Here is a 24,451-nt window from a genome sequence, read left to right on the forward strand (position 1 = left end):
TGCCTCCAGCCAGGAAACACGACCATTTTCAACTCGGCTCCTCTAACCAACAGGAAGTGTTAAAGATAGAACAGCCGGGGCTGGGCTGGGGAGATTAGGAAGCCAAGCATCTTCTGCGCGCAGATAGAAACGGGGCCATCGCCGCCCCGTCGGCCCCCAGCACAGCCCGTCCCCACGGACGGCCCCGGCAGGGGAGCGGCGTGCCGCAGGGAGGGCCCGGCGGCTGCCGCTGCCCCCGCCGCAGCCCCGGTCCCGGTCCCGGCCCTGGCCCCGGCCCGGACGGGCTCCTCACCGCCGGCGAGGGAGGGAGGGCGGGCGCGCAGCCTCCCTGCGCGCTTTCGCAAGCCCGAGGGGTAGCGAGCCCTGCGGTCGGGGGTAAGAAGCTCCGAAGTGACATAGACACAAGAGAAGCTCTAAACAGGCCCAAGACTTTTCGAGCAAGCACTATAAGTATTTTTCCTTTCGTTACGATGACAGCTAGAAACAGGAGGAAAAAAAAAAAGCAATACTAAAACCTTGAACACAGCTGCCCTCTCCCCACCTTCACGTTTGGGTTTGGTCCCATTACCCTTGAAGCTCCTATGGGTTCACATCCCGTTTTCAACCCCTTCTATTTCTCTGCAGAAAGCAACATCACACGGTCACTATCACTGAAGCCAGCATAAATTAGAAAAAAGGCAGCTACAGGACATTAGCCAGCTTATCTTACATGTATTTCTACTTTAGGCTGCAGTAAATGCTTTATGGGAAGGAAAGAGAGAGAGAAAGAAATAAAACAAAGAAAGAAAGAAAACCAAAAGAAAAAACCCGAGACATCTTTAAATTACTCAAAGCTGCACTATGGAAGGAAAAGCAGTTTTAGGGAAGATTTTTTTTTTAGTTCAGTAAATTGTTTCATGTGCTCAGAGCTGTTGGTCTAAGATCATATAATTTGTATAACTTAATACCACACCCTTGTCCTGAGCTGTGTGCAAGTATTAAGGCTTTTGTTTCAAATTGTATTTCTAGCCCTTAAGCATTTGAAGAAAGTCTTCAAAATACTAACCAATACAACTGTCATCTTCCTGTGTTTCCAGACATTTTACAATAGGAAACAAAGAACAAAACCCTAAAACAATAGCTCAGAGGTATGAATTGCCTCATTCATCTCAGTGGAATGTTCAAAAACATTAACTATTTTCTGACTACTTCAGCAGAAATAGCCTGTCAGATAGTAAGCTTATGCCAGATCCATTAGAGATTTAGGGATTGAGAAGGGTTCTTTTTTCTGTGTGTGAAAGTAGCACCTTTCCTGAAAGGAAACAAATTCTTATTGATGGAACAGTCTGCTGCGAGAGGAAAGTTCTGACACATCATGACAGCTTGAATCAAGCTGCTACCTTCCCCTCTCTGCTCTAAAGTAGTTAGTGGCTCATTTCACCCCGATTCTTAATCTACAAAGGCTCTCTGGGCAGTGTATGCTGGAAAACACTCTAGCTTCATTGTAATAAATTAATTAGTAATTAGCATCCACTTAAACCATGAACTAGGCACTAACATTGCAGTCATTTGGACTTGAGCTGGAAAGTCCTGGGACTTTAACATGGGGCATTTTAATCTCTAGTCTAATACCCTCTGAGCAGGAAAGATGAGGTCAACACCTTAGACTGAACTTCTGTTGAGACAATGTCATCATTAAAACGCAAGCTGTGTTCAAACTGAAGTTAAACTGGAACAGAGCTTGTTGAGGTACTATAGTCAGTGAGAAAACTAATGGCTTTACTGTCATTAAATTCTGTTTTTCCCAATAATGAATGGTGGGAATTGGAATAAACTGCCACTTCCAATGCCAGTTTCTAGTTTCCAAGACCAAGAGGTCAGAACTAAAATGTGTTACACCAAAGCAATGCTGGCCGAGCTGAGTTGTCAGAGACAGTACTGTCAAAAGCATGTAGAATTGTCAAAACCAGCACTAGGCGATGTCAGTTTTCCATTACTAGTAGGATATAAAGTAACCTAACAAAGCATTATAATCACAAAAATATCTACTATAACTAAAAATTGAAAAAAAATCAGTCTTAGCAGAAATGGAATACTTAAACAATGAATAATTTAGTAAATTGAGGAATTCAATATTACTATTACAGGATTATGAAAAATGGCCATTTCAGTAATATACCATAGAGCTTTGATGACAGACTAATTTGTATGTTAATGCAAAACAAAGTAAATCAATTATTTCGCTTACCCAGCCACCCAATATCAGATTTCTTGAAAAGTTCAACACCAGGTGACACATTCTCATACTTCTAGTCAGCCATTCTAAACAATGATTTGGAAGTGGCAAATGTCTTAAATAAAGGATATGCCAAATAACTAAAGTCATTCTTTAATGGAATTTTTGACTTTTATGATCAATGTACTTTTAAATAAATAGAAAACATTCATTCAGGAAAAATTATAAAACTTATAAAAGTGCTAAGTTCTCAAATTTTCTTACAAGATATTTATGATATATACAGAATCTGTTATATGTGCCTTCTTGTCTGAAAACAAGCAATCTTAAGCAAAGTAAGGCCATGGTTATATTTCCCTTCCCACCCCACACAAACCCATACATATACCGTAATCCAATCAACTGAGCAAACTTCTGGAAATTAGTGCTTTAACTCTTACCTCCTGCTTTGCCACACACAGTATCTATTGCTTGCAGTTAGCATAAACAAGTAAAAGTCAGTGTTTAATAAAAGTCAACAGAAGAGCATTTAAATAAGCATCGTTAATAAAAGCATATTAGAGTACATCATCTGCTCAAGTTTTCCAAGTTGATTCACCTTTCAGATACTTAAATATGTTTAACTGTAAACAAAAGTGCACACATACTTCACTGCTGGTCAGCATCAACTAAAGCATTTAGTGGTAGCTGTCTCAGAACTGGACTGAAAAGTTCAGTTTTGTAATTTTTATTTGTTGCTACAAGTGACCTCAAAAAATAGCTTAATCCTTGGTTCCCTGCAGTCTTCTATATAGGAATCTCTCTTACATTTGAAAGAGTGATTACCAGTCCTAAGGGATGTTCAGAACAACTTTGGCAACTGCCTGAGCTGTTTTACATCAAGAATGGTGCCAACAGAATCTATGCTGTCTGACTGGTTTAATGTTTCAAGGATAGGTGCATGTAGTTTTCCAGGGAAGACCCGAGTATCTCCTACATCTTTCCTGCCAGGTTGTTCAGTGAATTCGACCTTCCCAGGTAGCAATTTGTTTTTTGATTTTAAATCCTTTAAAATCTGAATTGAGTTTTCATTTGACTTATCTGCTCTGGGAGGAAAAAATTCATTTGTAATATTTCTAAATACAGAGCTGTTGAATTCTGGTGGAGAAGCATTACTAGTCAACTCTCTGTTGTGACTTTTTAGATGTATGGGAAGTCTTTCATCAGTTCTTTTTGAAAGCCCAGTCCAGCGGTTGTAGTCTTTCAAAACATGGGTAAAGTTTTTGTCCAGCATGTTTTCACTCTTGACAGTGCTAATGCTGCTGCCTTGAACCTGAAGTTCCTCTTCATCTTCACTACTGTCATTACCCTGTATCAGTCCATATCGCTTCATGTACTTCTTTGTTGCAAAAGACATATTGTTTGGTGAAATTAAGCTGAGACCCACCATGCTCTTGTCCATATTTGTATGCAAGACATCTTGGAAAGAAAAGTCTGCAGGAGGATTTTGGCCTGAGTGACTGAGAGAAAGTCGAGATAGTTGATTTTCGCTGAGATACTTGAGTGCTATAGCATTTGCTTCCATGCTCAGATCAGCTACATTAGGAGTTAAGCCACACATGCTAACATTGGCAAATGACAGATAATTTAGTCCAGGAACCACTGCTTCAGGATTTATGCATGCTAAGATGCTGAAATAAAGCATCAACAAAGTTATTTTAGCATTATAGTAGAAGGAATACTCATTTCGCAATCTAATTTGATAATTTCACTTTGCTCACTTTGCAGATTTCTCCATCTTTCCAAAGGCTATAGCTCAAACCATGTATTTAGCACATACTAAAAACCAGCTCTGTAGCAACTCACACCTACAGTACCCAAATGCTGTTCTAGAGAACTAATGATATTCCCTTCTGATGCAATACACACTACAACCATAGTATCAAGAACCACCAGCCTCTGGCTGGTTTTAGAGGTTTGTTTTTGTTTTAAAGCAGGCTCAAGCTTTTGGTCTATTCTACCCAATGAATGTCAACACCAGAGGCCTTTGACCTTTAGACTCATTTATATACCACTAGCTAACCCAATATTTATATCTAGATAGAAGATACAAGCCCAGGAGACCAGGAACATCGTCTTTCCCCACTGCATGCTAATTCAATAAATTTTACAGGGAACTTTGGAAAAAATACCTATTTCTAGAAGCCTGAAAAGTTCTAGTTTTTGAAGGCGTCCTTCAAATAAGAAAAGCATTCATTCACACTCTTGTTTGCTACACTCATTTCTTGTGTGTATTAAGTATCTAGTTTAAAGTCTGAAAGGACAAGCTCTGGTATATTGATACCATTTAGCACACTGTCTACACAATAATTAGTGAACCTGAACACCTGATGCTTCTAGAGCTACTTGTGCTGTATTTGAACAAATTGAGTTTTGCGAGCAGAACTCTTAAACCTATCCGAAAGACATAACACGACCTAGTGTTTCAAAGTTGTGCAGGAAATGCAGACCAAGTTACCAAACATATCCCCCTTGGCAGTGAATATAGCCCCTTGAAAACCAACCTTGATTTTTGGTTGGCTCTAGAAACTACCACTCAAAAGCAGTATTCTACCTGGCATTCTCCACTTTGTGTATGTTTTTCTTCATTTCGCTGGGCGATTCAATTGCCACTCCAAGACTCCTCAATTGCTTGAGCGTAGCACTAATCACACCCTCTTTATCCACCACACCCGTGCCAGACTTTGAGTCCCTTTCTGTTGCATTATCAATATTCTGATACCTAGGACCACCATCACTAACAAACCCTGCTTTCACAGGCATACGATCTTGTTCTTCAGAGGACTTCAGGAGGTGGTTTACTTGGCCCTAGAGAAAAGGAGAAAAGAGAAAAGACCACATAGACAAAAACATCATGACATGCAGGAATTGATTATGTTAATCCAGAATCCTGTTTTATTCTTATACAATCTACGATACAGCTAAATAGGTCAGTGTATTCCGACAGACTAGCCACATTCTGATTCAATTCAGACACATTAATGGAAACTCAAGTAGTGTAGTGAAATACTGAAACACTTTGCGTTTCAAGCTTTCTGTAAGAGTCTGCTCTCAATTTAAAAACAACAAGCTGCTATTCTTCAAGATAAAAGCATCTAACCCTTAAGCAGCTTTGGGGTAAAATACTGGGGTTTACCATTTTAAAAGGCATTACTCGGGCAAAGTTATCAGATGTGCTCAGTATTATCTCCAAACTACAGAATTATTTGCTAGGCAGTAGACAAAACTATGTATGCACAGAAGAGTGGAGTACACAATAAACTTTTAAACCATAAAAAGGGCCGAAAACTTAGCTCAAAGTCCTAATTTAGCTGCAAACATGCAGCCTTCAGTCACGCCAATCCCAAAACCACATCATAACTTCAGCACTGCTGTTGTGACTGTTGCATTCAGCTCAGAACATCACATTTAAATGAATTACCAGTAAGTCCTGGTAAAGCTTCTGATCCTCTGATGGATGCTGGGGTAGCAAGGAGACAGGCGACTCTGGGTTTTGCTCACTTGTTACCACCACATGGTTGCTCACTCCCTCTGTTGGCTCTTTCTGTAAAGACATGCTAATACTTTCTTCTAACAACGAATTTTGAACAAGTGCTTGGGAAACATCCCCATTTCTGAAAGAGAACATTGAGATAGGCAAGATATTTCCTTGAAACAGAAAGCAAGAGGTATCACTATGGGTAGTGTATCCTTTCATGAAGATCAGAAGAGGAGAAAGAACCTATCCTTAAGGCTCGGTTTAACATTTCTTGGCTTGTTTTCTGCTTGAGACTTTGAAAGAAGAAAATGACTGCAGAAAGGAGCCAAAGTGATCTGAGGACTGGAGAAATATATGCTGTACTGTGAAACTACAAAAACCTGACTAGTTTTCAAAACATTATTTGAAAACAGTTTTGGCTTCTTTGCCTCAGTCAAAACTGAATGAAGCTCTATGAGTTCACACTGTAAGACTAACCCCAAATGTTCAATAACTATTTCACCTGCTTTCAAGTTTTCAGCATTTTTATGGGCACTTAAAAGCCTTTAGGAGTAAAGTATTTTCCATATGTTCTGAACTACGACTTATATTGATTCAAAAGAAAAGTCATTTTTACAAAGTGAATAACTTATAACGTGTTATCACTGCTGCATTTAAAGACACTGGCCAACTTCTCAAAGACACAGACGCAAATATACACATACACGATGCACACAGAGTACTATGAAGTGAGAACAAAGCCCAAGCTGAAATATTTCTCCGTAACAGATGTGAAAGAGGAACCAAAACCTATCTGGAACACAAGTTTTCACACAAAAAGGGTAAACATTCCAGAGTCAGTTATAACAAGATGCTCAGCAACCCTTTTAGCCAGCTGCTATATGTATATTGTATGGTATATTGTATGAACTACTGAGATCAGATATGTCAAAAATACTAATATACAGAGAGATCCTTAGGTGACCCTCCTTCCTCTTCCTTTCCCTCCTCAAAAGACAAGTGTAAGATAATGGAATTTCAGAACCTAACTGATCAATTGCCTGTGTTGAAAGTGATAAGGTTTAAGTTGTGTGCCACACTAGATAGCCAAAGTAGGTTATCAACTGATAACCTACTTTTACTGCTACCCTAGCAATTATTCATCATTCTCCAAAAAGCTCCCCTGAAAGAAATCTGAGTGGTGCTCTACATTCTTACTATAAGATACTCAGATATTTTACACATTTACAAATCCAAGTTGGAAAAGAACCTTAAGGTGACATTTCTCTAAAATGAGATGTTCAAAAGACTGATTTGTATCACTAACACTTATGGTAGCAGTATACATTTGCAGATAATACTGTAATCAAGGAATATGAATATTTAAGTGATAACTTAATCATTAGCATCTTTCCCAAGTTGATTACTTTTAGAAACGCAATTTAACTGGAAGGGTATTCTCCCTTCTTTGGCTTTTTATATTAACAGAGAATATTAGATCATTAAGCACCAAAATGTTCAGCTATTCCCTGTGCAAAAATAACATCCATATACATAATTTAGAATATTTTTAAAATCACTTATCAAATTAGACTGAAATTGGTTACCGCAACATGAAGAATTTGTGTTTAAAAATAAGGAAGATGACATCAACTAAGCTGACACACACATTCTGTACACAAATTCAAAGAAATTAGGTATGAAATGTTCAGAAGTTCCAAGGACAGGTATATAATCATAAGTCTTCATCTAAACCCCTTATAATTGAAAGCATTCTGAATGCTGACAGAGAAAAGTCACTGTAGGAAAACAACTGACTACAGTAATGTCTCCTTTCTCCTCAGGATTTAAGGTAAGAAAGGGAATGCTGTCAGCACTGTATGTGCTTTTCCAAGTTAAAGGCTTTTGCCACCAACTGCTACTGATCAGTAGGCTGGCTCAATGTGCATGACTGATGAACGCTCTGAAGGCAACTGTGTTCTGGTGAACTGTACAACTTGAGGTACAATTAAAAAATGAAGGGAAAGAACAAGAACTAAAGTCAGGTGACCAATTATGAAAAGGTAATTACTTAAGAAAGGCAGTTTAGCCTATTATATGAACACAAGACATTTCTGGTTACTTACTGGAGCGTATTCTGACGAGTTCCTTCTTCAACAAGATGAATACTGTCTACAAAACTGGGCATGTCTACAACCTTTAAAGAAGAAGCAATACTTGCACTACTTGCGTCTTGCTCAGCATTAATTGAAATGCTTATATCTTCTTTAGAAATTTCTGCATCTTCTTTTTTCCCCTGTGGTATGGGCTCTTCTTGTTTTTCAGAAGGTGTATTCCAAAATAAGCTAGCACCTAGAAGAGAGTAATTAGCAATTTACCCTTTAGGAAAGTCTTTATCTTCCAAGATACTTTGACTTCCTCATGCTAGAGGAACCATTTCCTCACATTCAGTTTATTTTTCACCATTTTAAAAGTGATTTAAGGTTCGGAATAGCCAAGAGTTGCCAAAACAACACTCAAGTGCTCGTTTCCTCCAAAGCATGCATTTAGAAAATAACTGGTTGGACTGAAGTATTTTATACTTGCATTTGACCTTGATCCGGTTTGAAGAGAAAATTCTCTAGATTAACCATGTTTTCCAAAAGGTTAACAGAAACTGATACAGTAACATGTAGCCAGTCACAGCTGCATAATTTGCCACAATTAAAGAGAATTCAGTCTGCCTCCCTCCCATACACCATGATTTACAGAAAACACATCATTAATAACACATGTAATAGAATATCAGATAGGATAGAAACTATCACTTTTGGAAATATTGCATTAATTATGAAAATAATTTGGGTTTTTTCTTTCGATAAGTCACAATTTAAAATACAAGACCTTGCTGAAGCTATTAGGAAAAGACTCTTCCAGCGACAGTCACTGCCATTGCAGCCCAAAAGTCAAATAGCAGTTCCAGCCTAAACTTGCAAATACTAGCTAAAAAACTTCTGAGACGTTCCAGTTGTTTTTGGCACCTAGACATGTTTACAGGTGTTAAGCATTTCTGCAAAACATTCCTTACACACACAAAATCACAGCAACATCCAGAAAGTGAAAGAATAAAGTGTTACCTGTGCTCACAGCAATGCTCACACTTTTTCTCATGTGCAAACCTGGTGAGGACTGTGTTTCCATAGTAACAAATTCCACTTGCTTTTCAGGCTCCAGACCATTGCTAGCTGTAGCTGCTTCAGAGGAACAAGCCTGATGAGCCTGAGCTTCCAATAGGCGTTGGATCTGTAGCAGTTATCAGAATGGTATAATTTGTACAGTAAGATATAGTAGAGTATAATAGGCAACACTGAATTATTAAATTTGCCTCCTCTAAGGTCTGGATTCAAATCCAGACTGCATTGCCATAGAAGTCAGATAACATTCCAGTTCTCAATAGTGCACGCAGCATGAATCAAAATATCATTTTTGAGGTTGGCAAAGCTAGCAAATAAAAGGTTTTATGCATACTGGCGGAACCACACAAAGACAACTCAAAGCTTATTTGCACTACACTTATGGAAAGCAATTTTTGTCCCTTTCATTCACATACAAGGCCTATTACTCACTTAACAGCCAAGCATTTTTTACATCAATTGTCCCTACGCCATGTTAAATCAACTTGCTTTTAATTACAAAATTAAACGCTTAAAAACGATAACATTAGGGCTGCCCAGGCAATCTTAACTCTACTTTGTTTGTGCCTACCCTGTTCACTGATTTCTCCACAGCACTGTAACAGTAAAGACTATTAATGCATTTACACAATAAAGAGGAGGGGCTTCCCCCCCCCTTACTTACCACCCATGTTTTGAGAACTTGATTTTACATACCGGAAATCTATTTAAAGCATATTTCAGTTGCAGAGTTCTGGTTTAAGCAGGAAAAATATGTACTGCATGCAACTGTACCAACTTTCCTATTCCTATCAGTCATCACTAGCAACAAGGTTTACATTTTGGATCTTCAGCCCCAAATTATACCCTGTAAAATACAGGGCCAGCAATATGAAAGGTTACTATTTTGAATGAATTTAATCTGGTAGTGAAATAGAACCTAGTGGGACAACTGAAAACCAGCTTTCTAGCCCAGTAATAAATACCTAACAAACGTTGCCAGTCTGCTGCAGACAGACTATTAGTTTTCTACGAAACAGCCTTCACAGCCTAGGAAGCTGCAGGCTTGAAGGTAGGCAAAGTAGCATGCTAGTACACATTGCACTTTACTTGTATGCTTACAGTCATTCCAAAGCTCATGGCCCAAGCAGTAAAGTTGTTTTTAGACAGAAATATAATCAACTTAGATTACAGAACAGTTTGCTAAAATGGAAATAATCATGTTATAGAATTACAATAAAAAATGCAAAAATCTAATTAGGAAAAAGTCAGATCATTCTCATTTGTTTTAAAGGGCAATTGGCAGAGTTAACCAGGACCTCCCAAACTGCGCCTGATCTCACAGGCTCTTGTCTCCATGAGAAGAGCCAACAGTTAATTTTTTTTTTTAATTCCTTTATGGTGGGGGGAGAGAAGAAGGATTTCAAAGCACATTTAATCACTAAGAGGGCAGAGGAGAAAGCAGCCATTTCAACAAACCTGAGCTTGAAGCAATTTTAATTGTCTATCTTGTTCTGTAAGAAGCCGGTAAGCATCTGGAGATAATCCCATCATTCCATTATCTGATCCTGTTTTAGAAGCAGGCATGTGTGTGCACGGTGAATGTGCTGCACAAAACTGCAGACTACAGGGGCTTACACTTGAAGAAAGTCTTACTCCAGGTGATAAGTTATTATCAAGAGAACAGTTCCCCATTTTCCCACGATATGCCAAGCTTATAGGGCTACTTGTGGTGTATCCTGTATTGCAGCAAATATTTGGACAAATGGTATTTTGATGGAACACTGTACATGGATTCTCTTGAGCCACCTCTGACTGGATTTCTGCTCCTTGTTTGGGGCTCATTTTTCCCATTCCTTGCCATGAATTTGTTGGATTATATTGGACAGGACCAAGAAACTGACAATTGCAGGCACCAGCTGCACAGCAAGATGTCATCTGAACCGGCACCTGCAGTTCTGATGGTCTTCGGCAGTTCCGCGGTGAAAAAGCAGAGCTGTGGAGGAATGGCTGTGTAACAGAAGGAAGCTGCTTGGAGCTGGAAACTGAAGTTCTTCTAACAGGAGACTCTCCCTGCTGTGCAACTCCATCAGGATTTAATACAAGCCTTTCTGATAGCCTCTTGGGATGATGCACAGATGCATCTGGGGAAGGCCCACTACAAGGGGTTGAAGGAGAAGAGGAAGAAGATTCAGAACCTTTTCGTGTTTGAAGACCAAGTATCCTACAGTGAGAATGCTGCTGTAGTAGAGCTTGCTTTCCCCTGGAAGCCTTTGAAGTTGGAATTTTCTGGTTTAAATGGCTTGGCAGTTGCCTCAAAGAAGGATCTCCTGTATTAGCAGCAAAGTTCTGTTTGTCATCAGAGCATTGAGCGGGGTAATTTGTAGATCCCAAAGGCCATTTCTTTTTTATAGTAGGCTGATGTAGCACTGAGGGTAGACTTTTTGCATTTGAAGCGCTCACTGTCTTAGGTAACTGTTCTGATTCTATGAAGCTTCCATCCAAAACAAGGGAGAGTTCAGGAACTGAAGGAAAGATCCTAGTAACCTAGAGAGATGACAGAAGCAAGTGTTAAACCACTTAAATTCTGCCTTTCTGCTCTTCACACGCAGAATTTCCTGGTGTCAGTCAAAGAAAATGTTTTCATTTGAAAATGAACATAATTGCCCACTACCAGCTCCAAACACAGGGCACTTGGAATAATTTTCTAAAAATTGGAAAATCCAGGACCATAAAAAGAGCAGCAGGACCTCTAGGATCACCCGTAGAAGGTAAACTGACTTTCACACAGGATAACAGCCATGCCTACCCAATTAATGCTCTTCCCCTTGTTGTCCTGGAGGGTATTTCAAAGTATGGATCTCTCCACTTCAAAAAGGGAACTACATGCTCCTTCTTACTATTGTTAACCCAAATAGATAGCAGCACTATCTGTCTCCAGTCAGTGTAGGTCTAGGAGCATATGACAAGTGCTGATTATCAAACACGCTTCGTTGTAGATAATGTTTAGATATACTCCAGCAAAATAGAGGATAGACTAGAGGATGCTTTTTCTACCTGGAAACATACAAGAGTGTTTGCTGCCTCTTTCTTTGCCAAAGACACTGCAGCTCTTCTTTGTAATGGTAGCAAGAGTCCCACAATTGAACCTACCATCTGTTTCCAAATGCTAGCATATGTAAGAATTTTTAAGATGTCTATATTGCTGGCACAAAGGCAGATTGAATAAGCAGGAGTAGGGATTTTTGGGTCCTTTTCTTCAGTTCTGTTTTCTACCTGCTAACACTAACTTTTTACTTCTCAAACTTTATACTCTCCTACCTCCTTACACCTAGACAGGAAAACTTTTTGTCACATCTTTTTGTCACATGTCATTTAGTTACCTGTTGACTCACTGGATGAGGACTTGGAATTGGTCTGGGGGATAAATCCTCATCTTCTACACCAGAGTCATGATCACTTGCTGACAACTTACTGGGTGAAGAGCCTTGAGGAGGACTAAAAAACAGTACAAGTCAAGCCAAAAACCTCTGCATGTCAGAATGTCAGATCTGGCAGCTGTAACATGAACCTTTACATTTTTTACCACAAAGTCTACAGCATAATATCAACACCATTTTTGGAGAAGTAGTTGTTACGCATCTTTCCTAATTAGCCAGGGAATGTCATATGGCAAACAACTCTAAAGCCAAATAGTGAAGATTGAAATGCTCTTTTTTAGGCAAAAAGATACTAACCCTCTCCACCAGCCTCCAGACATACACACCTTTCAAATGACAGTCTAACACTGAAAGACTGATTTATGTTACAAAGATAGAAAGTGCCAAGGTAAAGATTGCGATACTGCTTAAAGGAGAATAAGGCCATCTTATAGCCATACAAACAAAGTTGGTGGATAAGGTATTTTCCAAAACAAAAAAAAACCCCTTCAGTTTCAACCTACATGGCTGTCAGCTCTGAGAAATCAGAAGGAAAAATGATTTTTAAACAACTTAAGCAGGTTGCAATTAGAGATTTGCTTCAAAAGGAGGACCTCACAGAAAGCTTCATGCAGTAAACTAAGCTTCATCAGTAAAGAATTCCTTTTAGAAACAGTCACTGCACAAATTGCAACCATTAAAGAGTAGAACCCCTAGTATTTTCTCTAGAATTTTGGTCAGCTTGACAATCTTAGTTGAAGAACATTAAATCTAGCAATAAACAAAAGCCTATTCACAGATTTTCATGTCAGGGAAGATCACTGTAGTCACAGCTAACCTGACAGCACACAGCAGAAGCCAAAAAACCTGATCCGATAAAATACTTAATTTTTGGTGTATAAATGACATCAGAAAGATTTACCTTCTAATAGGAAGTTTCTTGCAGATCCTATTGAAGAACTCAGATTCTGCATTTTGCTTTTCTGCACTCAACTCAAATTGGATAGGACTCTTGTCTGAAGGTTCAACATTCTGAAAATGAAATTCTCTGTATTTATGAAGCGTGCAATATTCAGTTTTTGACCACTGAGGTACTACTCACAATGGAATAGTTTTAAGAAAGCTTATATTTGATTTGTTGCCTCTCCTCTGCTTTCAACTCTCAATTATTTCACCACTACAGGGAGGCAGACAACTTCCCTTCCTGTTTTCACATTGCTCCCCTGCTGCCCTGTAAAGTTGTTGGCCTAATTATAGCCATGAGCAGATGCTTCCTTGCTGTAACTGCTTAGTTACCTCTTCCACAAACCTTCACCATTATAGGAAATGGCAACTGTTCTACTTTACTGCTGCAGACACCACAGCTGGGAAGGACTTGGAGACTCAGAAACTCACCTCTGTTACTAAGAACCTTGCGATTCTCAGGAAGCTAAACTGTACCTAGGTTAACTGGGGAAGGCAGTCCTGATTAGGATGATGTGTTTGGAAAGAGAACATGAAGCACACCAGCACAGAACACTTCTCTAGCTGCTTCTTTACCAGAGCACAGGAGAACTGACTAACAATTGAACTTCAGGTTCTGCCCAAGCTAGAAAAACATTTAAGTAACTGAGATCCCCTAGAATTTCTCAAACATTACCTGCACTTCTCAGGCTCAGTATCAGTCAAGTGCTTTCAAAGAGTTACTTCATGCAAAGAAAATTGCTGTGCTACAGTAACAAAGCAGGAACAAGAGATTTGCAGATTAGTAACCACCCAATTCCCTTTTGCACTCAGCTTCCAGGAAAGCACGACTATCTAGCTTTGCTCTCCAGAAAGAAACAGCCAGTATGCACACAGTATTGCAGACTCACAAATACTACAGGAAATCAAGAATTTCTGCTGAGAAAACCAGAAGGTGACTAACAAGAAGGAGCATTACCAAAGTTGAACACAGCACACTGCATTTCTATGAGAAAAATAAGCAGCTGTAGATTTTGGATGTCGTTTCTCAATTTGAGACAAACCCTGCATTTACAGTAATTGCTGCAAAACCCTTAGCTTTGTATAGCTACATCATTTTCAAAGGCTGTAGTTTCATTTGGTTTACACTAATGTGACTTCTCCTGTAAGTACTTAAAAACTGAATTTTAGGGTAAACTACCACAATGCAGCAGGAAATCAAGCCACTTACTTTGAAGAGGTGTACTGTTTCATTGCAAGTTAAGAGCTGAAATCCTAATTCAGTCTGTCCACTGCAGGGAATGCACTCATAAAACTCTGGTTCCTTGTGTGTCAATGCATAAAGCACAATAAGAAAACTCCCAGATTCTGAAAAAACCCTAAAATTAAATGAAATAACAAAAGGCATAAACCTTAAAAATCTTAAGCAACAGTTAGAAGGTCCTCAGTGTCTCAATATATCAGGCACAATTATCACATAGGTTAGCAAACTGGTGAGTCACTTGCATTTTGAATTGTACTGAGCTATAGAAAGAGCAACTGACCCTATGACTGATGCCATATAAGAATGAAGGCGAAGTAAAGAAACAGTGAGAATGTTTTTTCTAGATCTTTTAGGATCACTTCAAATGAATTCATGGAAGGCTTCAATCACAGTATAGATGAAAGCATCTGTTTTTCTATCTAACAGACTGTATACAAATAATATTGTGATTACTCAACAATTCAACAGAAGTCTTATCTTAAAGACAATTAGTGTTTCAGTTATTCTTAAATATTCAGTGTTCTTTAATTTTAAAAGACAAGAAAAAGATTTTTAGGAGAATGATACTAAAATGTTTTCCGTAAGTACAAAACACTGAGAAAAGGCATTCAACATTTAAAACAAAAGATCAAGGACAATGAACACAGTGATTTGGATTTCCAGAAAGAGGTACTACTTTCAGAGCACCACTTCTTTTTATAGTATTTGTAATGTGCTTGTTAAAAAATACATCAGTGACAGAGAAAGCAGTATGAACAAAATGTTTGAAAAGCATTCAAATGCAACTTAAATTATTCTTACATCTTAAGAATTAAAACTTTATGACATACAGACTAAAGAGTCTGCACAAAGGTTAATTCTGTTTGCATGGCTCACCAAATTAGCCTAATCCACTTCCAAGATGGCATCAGTAAAAGTTAATGAGAGTCAAGCATCTAACATTGCTTATCTCAATCATATAATCTAATTGGGCCCTTATCTGCATTTTGGAGTATTTAAATTCTTCAGGAAAAAGGTCTGTTCAGTAATTACAAACACATCAATTCAAATGTAGCTAACACTTATTTTGTAATTTAAAAGCAAGTGCGGTCGTCTAGAAGAAATTTTAATATATCAACATATATGAAAATTTTATTTACTTGAAGAGCAGTTTTTAAGTACAGTTAAACACTAACTCCCTTATAGATTCCATACAAACAGAACCTCGCAAATTTTACAAATGAAAAGATGTTGGAAGTGGAGAATTATTTACTAGTATGACAAAGGTAAAACCGCAAACTACATAAACATAATACTCAGCAAGTAATAACAAGACAACATTAGCTGCAAATCAATATGCTTCATTGGTTAGACATCAACCAGGGAGAAAACCTCTGTCAAAGAAAGTACTCATGAGAAAAGTTCAAACCCCAAACCAATGCCCCCTGTCCCACCATCCTCCACATATAAACTGAGGTTTCCTGCTTGCTGATTCTTATCATTAAAGTCACAGTATTTTAGTTTAAATATTAATACTTACTCTTCGGTCTTTGGAAGATTAGCACAGCTTTCTAACACTTTTTAGTTTTAGTTTTCAGAAAATTAGTAAGGAGTAGATAAAGCGAAAGAATAATTAAAATAGATAATCCTATTTCTTTTATAACATAGGAGTCACAGAATTCCCCCAAATATCCTTGAACAGAGCTAGTGTTGCATCAGGCATGCGCATCAGTTTGCGGAGGATACACCTAAGCAGGTCAGTAGTTTGTTTTGCAGATCAAAGTCACTTGCCTTTCCTGAATTGAAGAACTGAATAAATATCGCAAGCAACAGGCCCAGACTTGAGGACTACAGATATGAGTAACTCCACTCAGCCAACTAAAAGTAAAAAGAAATATCCAATTAAAGAAAGTTACATTGCCAAATTTCCACTATGTACTCATTCAAATATGTCTCAAATCAATAGATATATTAAGCTACAACTGCACAAAAACAGCCACTTACACTCCGACTAGTGGTAGAGCGTGAGCCTTGGGATCAGACTCAAGCAGCAAAAGTAGTTTTCGTGTCTGGTCCATAGTAAGGTAGCTGAAACAAAGCAGAAATTGGGTTTTCGTTGTTCAGTATTTTGGAGGTCAGATAGTTTTTTTTTTTTTTTTTTTTTTTTTTAGAAAAAATGCAGGACAAATGCATTTTTAGAAATTACTGTAAGAAAAAAGTTTGTAAACATAAAATTCAGATCATTCCTCCATATTTACAGTAACTCTTCAGCTCTTCATCAATTCCCTACATATCAATCAAAGCATTAAGTACATTTACTTAATACTGTGGTAGTCCTGATGAATCCAGAAATGCAGTCATGTTAAATTTGAACAGTAACTTTCAGAGATGGATTCACAAGGTTCCTCTCCAAATAACGTGGTAGTCAAGAACTTAAAATTATTTCACTGATCTATCCTTCAGTTCATCCTAATAACTTTATAATCAGTCAGAACGAAGATTCCCCAACACCATATTACAAGCATGATTAACACAGTAAGTCATTTTTATTAGCATTCACCTGCTTTTCATTTTAGGGCCAGCACTGATGCTGTTTAAAAAGCTGGATGCTTTTCCTAGTTATTTTGTTAGCTAGGAGTGTCTTGTTCCCCCCCAACACCCTGCCCTATGTAGGAAGGTCCTTCTACTGAAGTTAAAAGCAACAACTGTAGAACAGTTCAAGATTTTTATTCTGTTCCATATCCTGTTTCTGTATTAAATTTTTCTAGGTACTAGAGGTTATCCTCTTTTAATTTCAGTTAGTTTATTAAAAAGCAAAGCACTGGTTGAGATCTCTACCTCTCTGGTTTTAAGGAATGCAACCAACTGGCACACAACTTTTTATAGTTTTAGTATTAACCTTTACTTACCCACATTTATAAGTCCCTTGAACTTGTGCAATATTCATAGGACTGTTCAAGTTTCTTGCTAGGGCTGTGGGAATAATTGGGACAGACTTCACAGGGGTGTATTCTAAGATATTTGCTGCAGTAATAGAAGCCCAGTGAAAATTAAAATTTAGACTATCCAGGTTTTCTGTAAAAACAATGTGAGCTCTAATGGTGAGCAGTTTAGAGAGATCCAGTGAGTCTTTACTGCACAGACTGTGCTGCAGACCCTAGAAGGGGTGCAGAGGGAGAAAAAAAAAAGTGTTATACAGACTTGGCTCCATATCACTACCACAACACAATTTATATTACAGTAGAACACATTTTATATTACAGTAGAAATTTAACTCATCCATCATAGCTAGCATTGCAATAGGCACTATAGTAAAAAAAGTTAATCCAGGTCTCAAAAGTTGATAGCTATGCTGAATATAATGACTAATAATGTAAAGTATACCCCAAATTATTAAACTTTGCATATCTTAGCACTGCTTTAATATATTTGAAAACCTGAGGTTATTTTAATTAAATGGAAATTAATAAAATGACAGGCAGCTAGAAGGTTCAAGGTGATATGTTGAAACTTACTTGCATTTAATAAATTTGTATCTTAATATGTGGGTGTATCATCATGAGAAAGCTTAGATGGAAAGTAAGACTCAATTCGTATTATAAAAATACACACAACAATAACTACAGGTAAATGTTCACAGGAGTGGAAGGTGTATTTACTAGACTGCACATCTACAACAGAGTACAGGAGAGAGAGACACGTACTTCAACTATAACTACTAGCCTACATGGACTAGGCATTTTCTTGACAGTCACTTGCCTAGCAATACTTTTTACCACCTGTTGCACAAACACTGCAAGTCCTTCAGGATGCATTTAAAAGAAAAAGCTGCTTTTTCTTTTTTAAGTTTGTTGCTACCACAGTTGTATTGCTCATTTTGGTGGACAGATCAGCTGAAAAAACTATGGTCACAGAGCAAGTTCTTAGTCTGAGATTCAAGAGTGTGATCCTTAAATATGTGAGGTTACTGACTTTAATAGTTTCCAGTAAGATCTTTAATGACAACCAAGCAGCTCATTTCATGTAACTGGGTAAACAGTCTTCTCCACCACTACCTCTCTACATGTTTTAAATTTATGGGTGGAAAAATAAAAAACAAAACAAAAAACCAACTAAGCCCTGTGCACTGTCCAATCTCCCATCTAAAAGACAGTTTATTTAAGGGATTCAGAAGTTGCCAGGTGCTGCTTACCTTAAAAGCCAAACTGATATCTTCAGCACTATGCACTCTAACATCATCTGAAGAAGGTCCCCAAGAATTAACTGTACATGGAATTAAGAAGTCTCCAGGAAGAGAAGCAGTTGGAATTTTGCCTGATCCACCAGCAACTTCTCGACCAGGATCAAAACGGTCTATCGTTATCATTATGCCTTCGCCACCTGGAACGAAAAAAAAATCATACCAAAATTCCTGTCTGATCAAACATAAAACACATTAGATAAAGAGCAGTAACTCAGTCTACCTGATAAAAGCTTGCTAACCAACCAGTATTGTCTATCTGCCTGATTTTTCAAAAACTTACTTTCATCCACTGCAAGAGTCCCAAGCAAAAAACAGGAAAATAATTGCTTTTCATTCTGCTTAGCATGACGATAGGCAAGACGCAGGGTCTTCTCCATTACAGATAATTTTGGGTTTCTAGGAAAAGATAAAGAGCAAGTTTAACACCCAATTTGTTTACCTTTTTATTTTTTTGTTTAAAAAAAAATAAAAAGTGTATTATATTGCAAGAACTTCTAGGCATTTTATTATCTCATAAAAACAAAATATATAGAAACAGCCCAAAGTGCTTAACGGCAGAAAGGGAAAAATTAACAGCATTATACAATACTTCAATGGAATTTTATTGGTGTTCAGTGTATGTCCTTAATCATTCATGTTTAAGAAAAACATATTTTAACTGGAGTGGCTACACAGAATGCACTGTAAGATCATTCCAACAAGAAAATTTTGGGGTGACTAGCCGAGCAAACAAAAGAGAAATAATTCCTTCTACACAGGATAAATAAGGAGGAGAGAGAAGAGCTTTTTCAGCTAGAGGACAACATCGTTACAAGAACAAATAGAGACGAACAACTGTGAACTATTTCAATAGAAGGAGAAAGTAGTTAGAAACTCTAAGCTCAAAACATAGAATATTTAAACAGTCTCTTAAATTAAAATAAGAAAATTGTCAAAAAAGCTTAACTAATTTTGATAGAGTGCTTTCATTCTAGCACAGCATTTATTATGGACGTTTAAAAGAGCAAAGATTGGGCTAAATAACACACGAGTGTACAACTGGAGAAAAACAGGTAACTACCAATGTTTCACTATCATTAAGTTAGTAAAAAAAATTGTAACTAAGATCGGAATGTAGTGCAGTAAATACACCAAAGTTATTTTAGTTTGATTTAGCTTATCTGATTTTGACTTTCAGAGAGGTCAAAGTTGAAAGAGTGAAGCTACTGGTCTATGAATACTGCAACGACGATCCTGCCTGGTCAAGACTAACCAAGACAAATGCCTTCATCAAAATAAAAATTAGGATGACTATATTAAAACTGTCATAGAGGATGCTTCCTGATAATCCTCTTTAAGAAAAAAATCTTAAATCACCAAGGGCTGAAAATTAGAAAACTGATCAGCAACAATGACCATAGGCTTTACATGCTATACCTTACTCAAAATTTTGGGGGGGGGGAGACAGGTAGGGGAGAAAGGGGGGCATAACCAAGGGCTTAATTTACATTCAAATAACATTATGTGGCAAGGATATGCAGAGGCCCTCTGACTTCTGAGTAAAATCTAAAGGCTACCCACCTCTCAGTCAGTACTATCCATTGCTACAGAGAATAAAGGTTTTATATTCTCCTCTACTCACAGTGATATTCATAGATGTGCTTTAACACCTACAGTAAGATTTGTAAAACATCTGTATGTAAATTATCCCTAAGTAATAAGAATCAGCTTTACTCTCCATTTGTTTTATAAGTTAGGTTTGGTATTCCTTGCTCTAGAAATTCACAACTGCTTCAGATTTGCATCTAGATTCTTTCCAAATAAAAGAAATCAGATCTTCCAGTACTTAATCCAGATGTCTTGAGTCAAATAAAATATTTAGTTTTGCTTGAAGCATGCTATTTGTACTCAACTTGTCATAAACATTCTTGCTCACAGACATGGAAAAGTAGACTAAAGAAAACAAGTATGCATTTATTTTTACACCTTTCCATTTGGGAAGGGAACTGAAAGAAATTGCAAGTTACTTCGGACTGAGGCACCTCAAACCCAATTGACTGTGATACACCACCAAAAGGGCAACCCTGAAATATTTCAACTAAAAAGCCCTACACACTTATGAACACATTGGCTGTTTCTTTTCCCTTTAGGTCTTCTCATACACCAGACTCAAAAGAGAAAATTAAACTATGAATCATATAATTCTTGATTTAACCATTAGCTGCTTTAAAACATTATTTATACCTGTAATAGCTGATATGTGAACCAACAACATCTCCCATAGGGACTGGGTCCCAAAGCGCACGCTTTGACAAAGGAAAACTGAAAGGGACCATCCTTTCTGAAACAAACCTGTGGAGAAGACAGCAGAGAGAAGAAAGGAAAAAGGATTTGGCTTAATAATTTCATATACTAAATGGGCAAAGGAGTAAGCCAATAAGAAAAACAAATAGGCTACATAAGTGTTTTTTGTTTGGGTGTTGTTCTTTTTTTTTTTTTTTTAAGGCCCAGCCAATGAAGCAGAAACTTTGTTCTATATAGTTGTCAAGGATATGAAATACAAAGTCAGTATGGAACATTCATTTTCCACTGGACAGTTCTTTCACACAATCTGAGAAGTCGTATAGGCCAAAATACAGGCTTGCAAGATACAGCTCATGAAATGAAGCTACTTTAAGTACATCCCAGGAAAGGATAACAACAGGATATGTCATTATAAACTTCAACGGTACAGAGGAAAAAAAAAATCTTGATTTAGCAGGGATAACACTAGGTCAGCTTCCAAATGCCCTAGCAGTTTTACTCAATACTTAAGGTCAGCATTCACTCCATTTAAGTTCTGAAAACTTTTAAAATAAAGCATTGTCTTAAAGTCAAGTACTGTAACGCACAAGCTGTGATGAACACCTCAGACTGGCCTGAAGAAATTAATCTGTAGTCACATAGACTGATTTGCAGAAGGAAGATTTAATTTTAAAAGTTGCATTAACTTCGAGTAAAATACTGAATACTTAGGCAATATCCTACTACCGTTTAACAACCAACAAGAACTTCCTTTATGAATATTTGAACCTTCAAATATTGCCAAGGTGTTCCCTTTGTATTTCCCCAAGTCCTCAGGAAAGAGCTTTCTCTGCTTTTACAGCTGCTGTATAGGCAGCTCACATGCAGCTCATATGTTTCCTACAATAGTTAACAGAGGCACACTAAAGGGCAAACGCCCATCCAAACAGTGCCTAATTTAGGTTTGCCACGGAAAGTTTCCCGGCTTTGTAAGTGCTGGGCAGGTCTATAAAGCCCCAACGTCTCCACGAGGCTTTTTCGCAAACACGGATTAGAAACAAGACCGGTCCTAACAACCAGCGGGGCACTGGCAGACAGGCATCGAGCGCGCAGCGCGACCCGAAAGGCTAGCCGCGATGCACCCCGGCAAGGCACGGTACGGCGGACCCATCCCGGGCCGTTGGCCCTAAGCGGGGCGGGTACCGCCGCTGCGAGCCGCGGAGCGCCCGCCGCAGCCCCTCCCCCACCACGGCGTCGCAACGGTCTGTCAGCGCGCCCTGAGGGAGGAAGGAAGCGGCCGGTGACACCTCCTCCCGCATGGCCTGATGACGGCCGCGCTCCCGGAGGGCAGGTACCGGTAACCGCCTCACCTCCCGCCGCCGCGGCCGCTCGGACGGCGGCTCGGCCCGTCCCGCCCCGCTCCGGCGCCTTCCTCAGCCCAGCACTGACCCCGCGCCCCGCGCCGCCAACGCCTCCCGGCCAATCGGAAAGCGCAACTCGCCACGCTCCCGCCTCCCCCGCTCGCTTGAGCCCAATCAGAGCGCGGCGGGGGACCCGCACGTTCCACCAATCAGAGAGCACCTTGGGGAACCAACCGCCAGCGCGCGCGCGCAGGGGATTTAAAAAACCTCAGCGTTCTTATAAACGGTCCGCGAGAGGGCGGGGAGCGCGCAGGCGCAGAGGCCGCGGCGTGGTTGCCATGGCAGCGCGGCGGGCCGCCGCCATCCCGGGCGCCGGCGGCGGGGCCGAGGGGAGCCGCCAGCCGCGGCACGGCGGGAGGGCGCAAGCGGGGCGTTCAGCCTGCGAGCCAAGCCTAGCGCCGCATCGCCGAAGGGGAAGCGGGAGAGGAGAGGCTTCCCCTCACTTACGCCTTTGCTCGAGCCTCTGCGGAGAAGCCCGCAACGAGGGAGCTTGTCCAGGCCGCGCTCACCGCAGCGGGCCGGGCCTGCCCTGGCCTGGAGCCTGCGCGCCGGACTGCCCCAGCGCTCACCAGCTGCTTCAAGCTCTTATCAAACTACTGCAGTTCCAGCAGCTCTCGCCAAATCTACGGCACAGGCCACAACTGCCCTGCCTGCGCAATCCTGCCGCGTTGGTTAGGCCAAGGCGTCCCTCAGGCCTTGCTCTTTTGAAACCAGTTATCCCTGGGTGCGAACGATCCCACAAAGCTAATACTTAGCCACACAAAACATACGGGTGGCTCAGTTATGATCAGGACACCAGGATGTTTGCACAGGCTGGGTAAACTTTACCCAGGCACTTCCTTGTGCCAACAGTTAAGGCTCGGTTGCTGCCGTTCTTATGGAATGTTGCGGGGTGCCGTTGGGACAGCAATTCCTGCGCTGAGGCAGTTTCCACGGCAACAACAAGGACAGCTGCTTCGCCTAAATCTCAGAAATCACTTACTGCTCAAGGCGAGTATCCGCAGTGCTTCTTCTCTTGCAGGAAAGGCCATGAAACCCAGGTCAGCTGGATCCACGCCAGAACGCATGACGTTCAACCAGAGCTAGTAAACAAGCTAATAAAAAGAAATACATGTGCAGTCCATGCTCTACCTTTCAGATGTACCCATGACTGATTAAATTTTAACCTAAGTGGATTATTTTGCAACGTCAGCCACAGTAGTGCTTCAGGATCCATATACAACCCAACATACAGGCTATATTGGGCAGCTGGTACGTGGCTATCTTGAAGAGGGTACAGTCTCCCAGCTACTGAACTTGCCGCTGCGTTTCAACCAGTGAAAGCTATGGGTCATGCTATACAGGCAGGGTATAGGTGTCAGTGAAGAGCAGATGTAGCACCGATAAGCCTAACATTGGACAAGCGGGATATATGCATGGACCTGAGTGGCAGTTTGATCACAGCCACATGCCTGTTTTGTGTCCAAGGGTCCAATTCTGCATTTTTAATCAGCAAAATCCTCATCTGAAGCTCCCCCAAAAAAGTCAAGTCAGGATTTTTAATCTGCTGTCACGCTGCTGCAGTCCACTTCTACATGATCCCAGCCTCCAGGGCCTTTCACTGCCTCTGCTGCCAGTCCACTCTGCAACTCCTATCACACAGCTATTCCGGGACAGATACTCCTGACACTCTGTGGTGATCCCAGGCTGAGCGAGAAAGCGGAAAACTGCTCGGCTGAGGCACTGCACCCCTCAGATCTAAAGGGGTGAATTACACCCAGGGAAGTAACTGTGTAACGCACATTAAATGTTAACACAATGCATTCCACATGGGAGTCGGAGATCAGAGCAAAGCACGGTGGATGAGAATGCAGCACCGCGCACCGGAGAAGGCCAGAGCCATGCAACTTAGGATGAGGAAGAGAAACGCACGGAAAGCAGGAGTAAGAGCGCGCGCCTTGGATTAGGACGTAAGCGCATTGCACACCGCAGTAGCGGGACGCGGCGTTGCTTGCACGCCCGAGGAGCAAAGCTGCGCGCTGCCGCCGGCGCAGGGGGCCGCGCACGGCAAGCGCGGTG

At 40.0% G+C, this 24,451-nt stretch overlaps 1 protein-coding gene across 2 annotated transcripts; it reads right to left on the reverse strand.

The window, feature by feature from the left end:
* Positions 1-2,068: 2,068 nt before the first annotated feature.
* Positions 2,069-23,509, reverse strand: STIL (STIL centriolar assembly protein). 2 transcript variants are annotated; one of them, XM_068953073.1, is made up of 16 exons: positions 22,343-22,443; positions 20,934-21,041; positions 18,991-19,106; positions 18,660-18,847; positions 17,377-17,624; positions 16,472-16,555; positions 16,259-16,345; positions 14,456-14,603; positions 13,205-13,314; positions 12,247-12,361; positions 10,343-11,410; positions 8,828-8,993; positions 7,838-8,063; positions 5,676-5,868; positions 4,809-5,062; positions 2,069-3,885 (listed from the first exon to the last, which is right to left on the reverse strand). In XM_068953073.1, exons 2-16 carry the CDS (start codon positions 21,023-21,025, stop codon positions 3,057-3,059), a joined length of 3,924 nt encoding a protein of 1,307 aa, XP_068809174.1. In that variant the 5' UTR covers positions 21,026-21,041; positions 22,343-22,443; the 3' UTR covers positions 2,069-3,056. The 2 variants fall into 2 exon arrangements, with proteins under 2 accessions (XP_068809174.1, XP_068809175.1); XM_068953074.1 differs by lacking the exon at positions 22,343-22,443 and adding an exon at positions 23,376-23,509 and having other exon boundaries at positions 2,075-3,885.
* Between the last annotated feature and the right edge of the window lie 942 nt (positions 23,510-24,451).

This window comes from Struthio camelus, chromosome 8, assembly GCF_040807025.1.
Source record: "Struthio camelus isolate bStrCam1 chromosome 8, bStrCam1.hap1, whole genome shotgun sequence".
NCBI classification, from domain to species: Eukaryota; Metazoa; Chordata; class Aves; order Struthioniformes; family Struthionidae; genus Struthio; species Struthio camelus.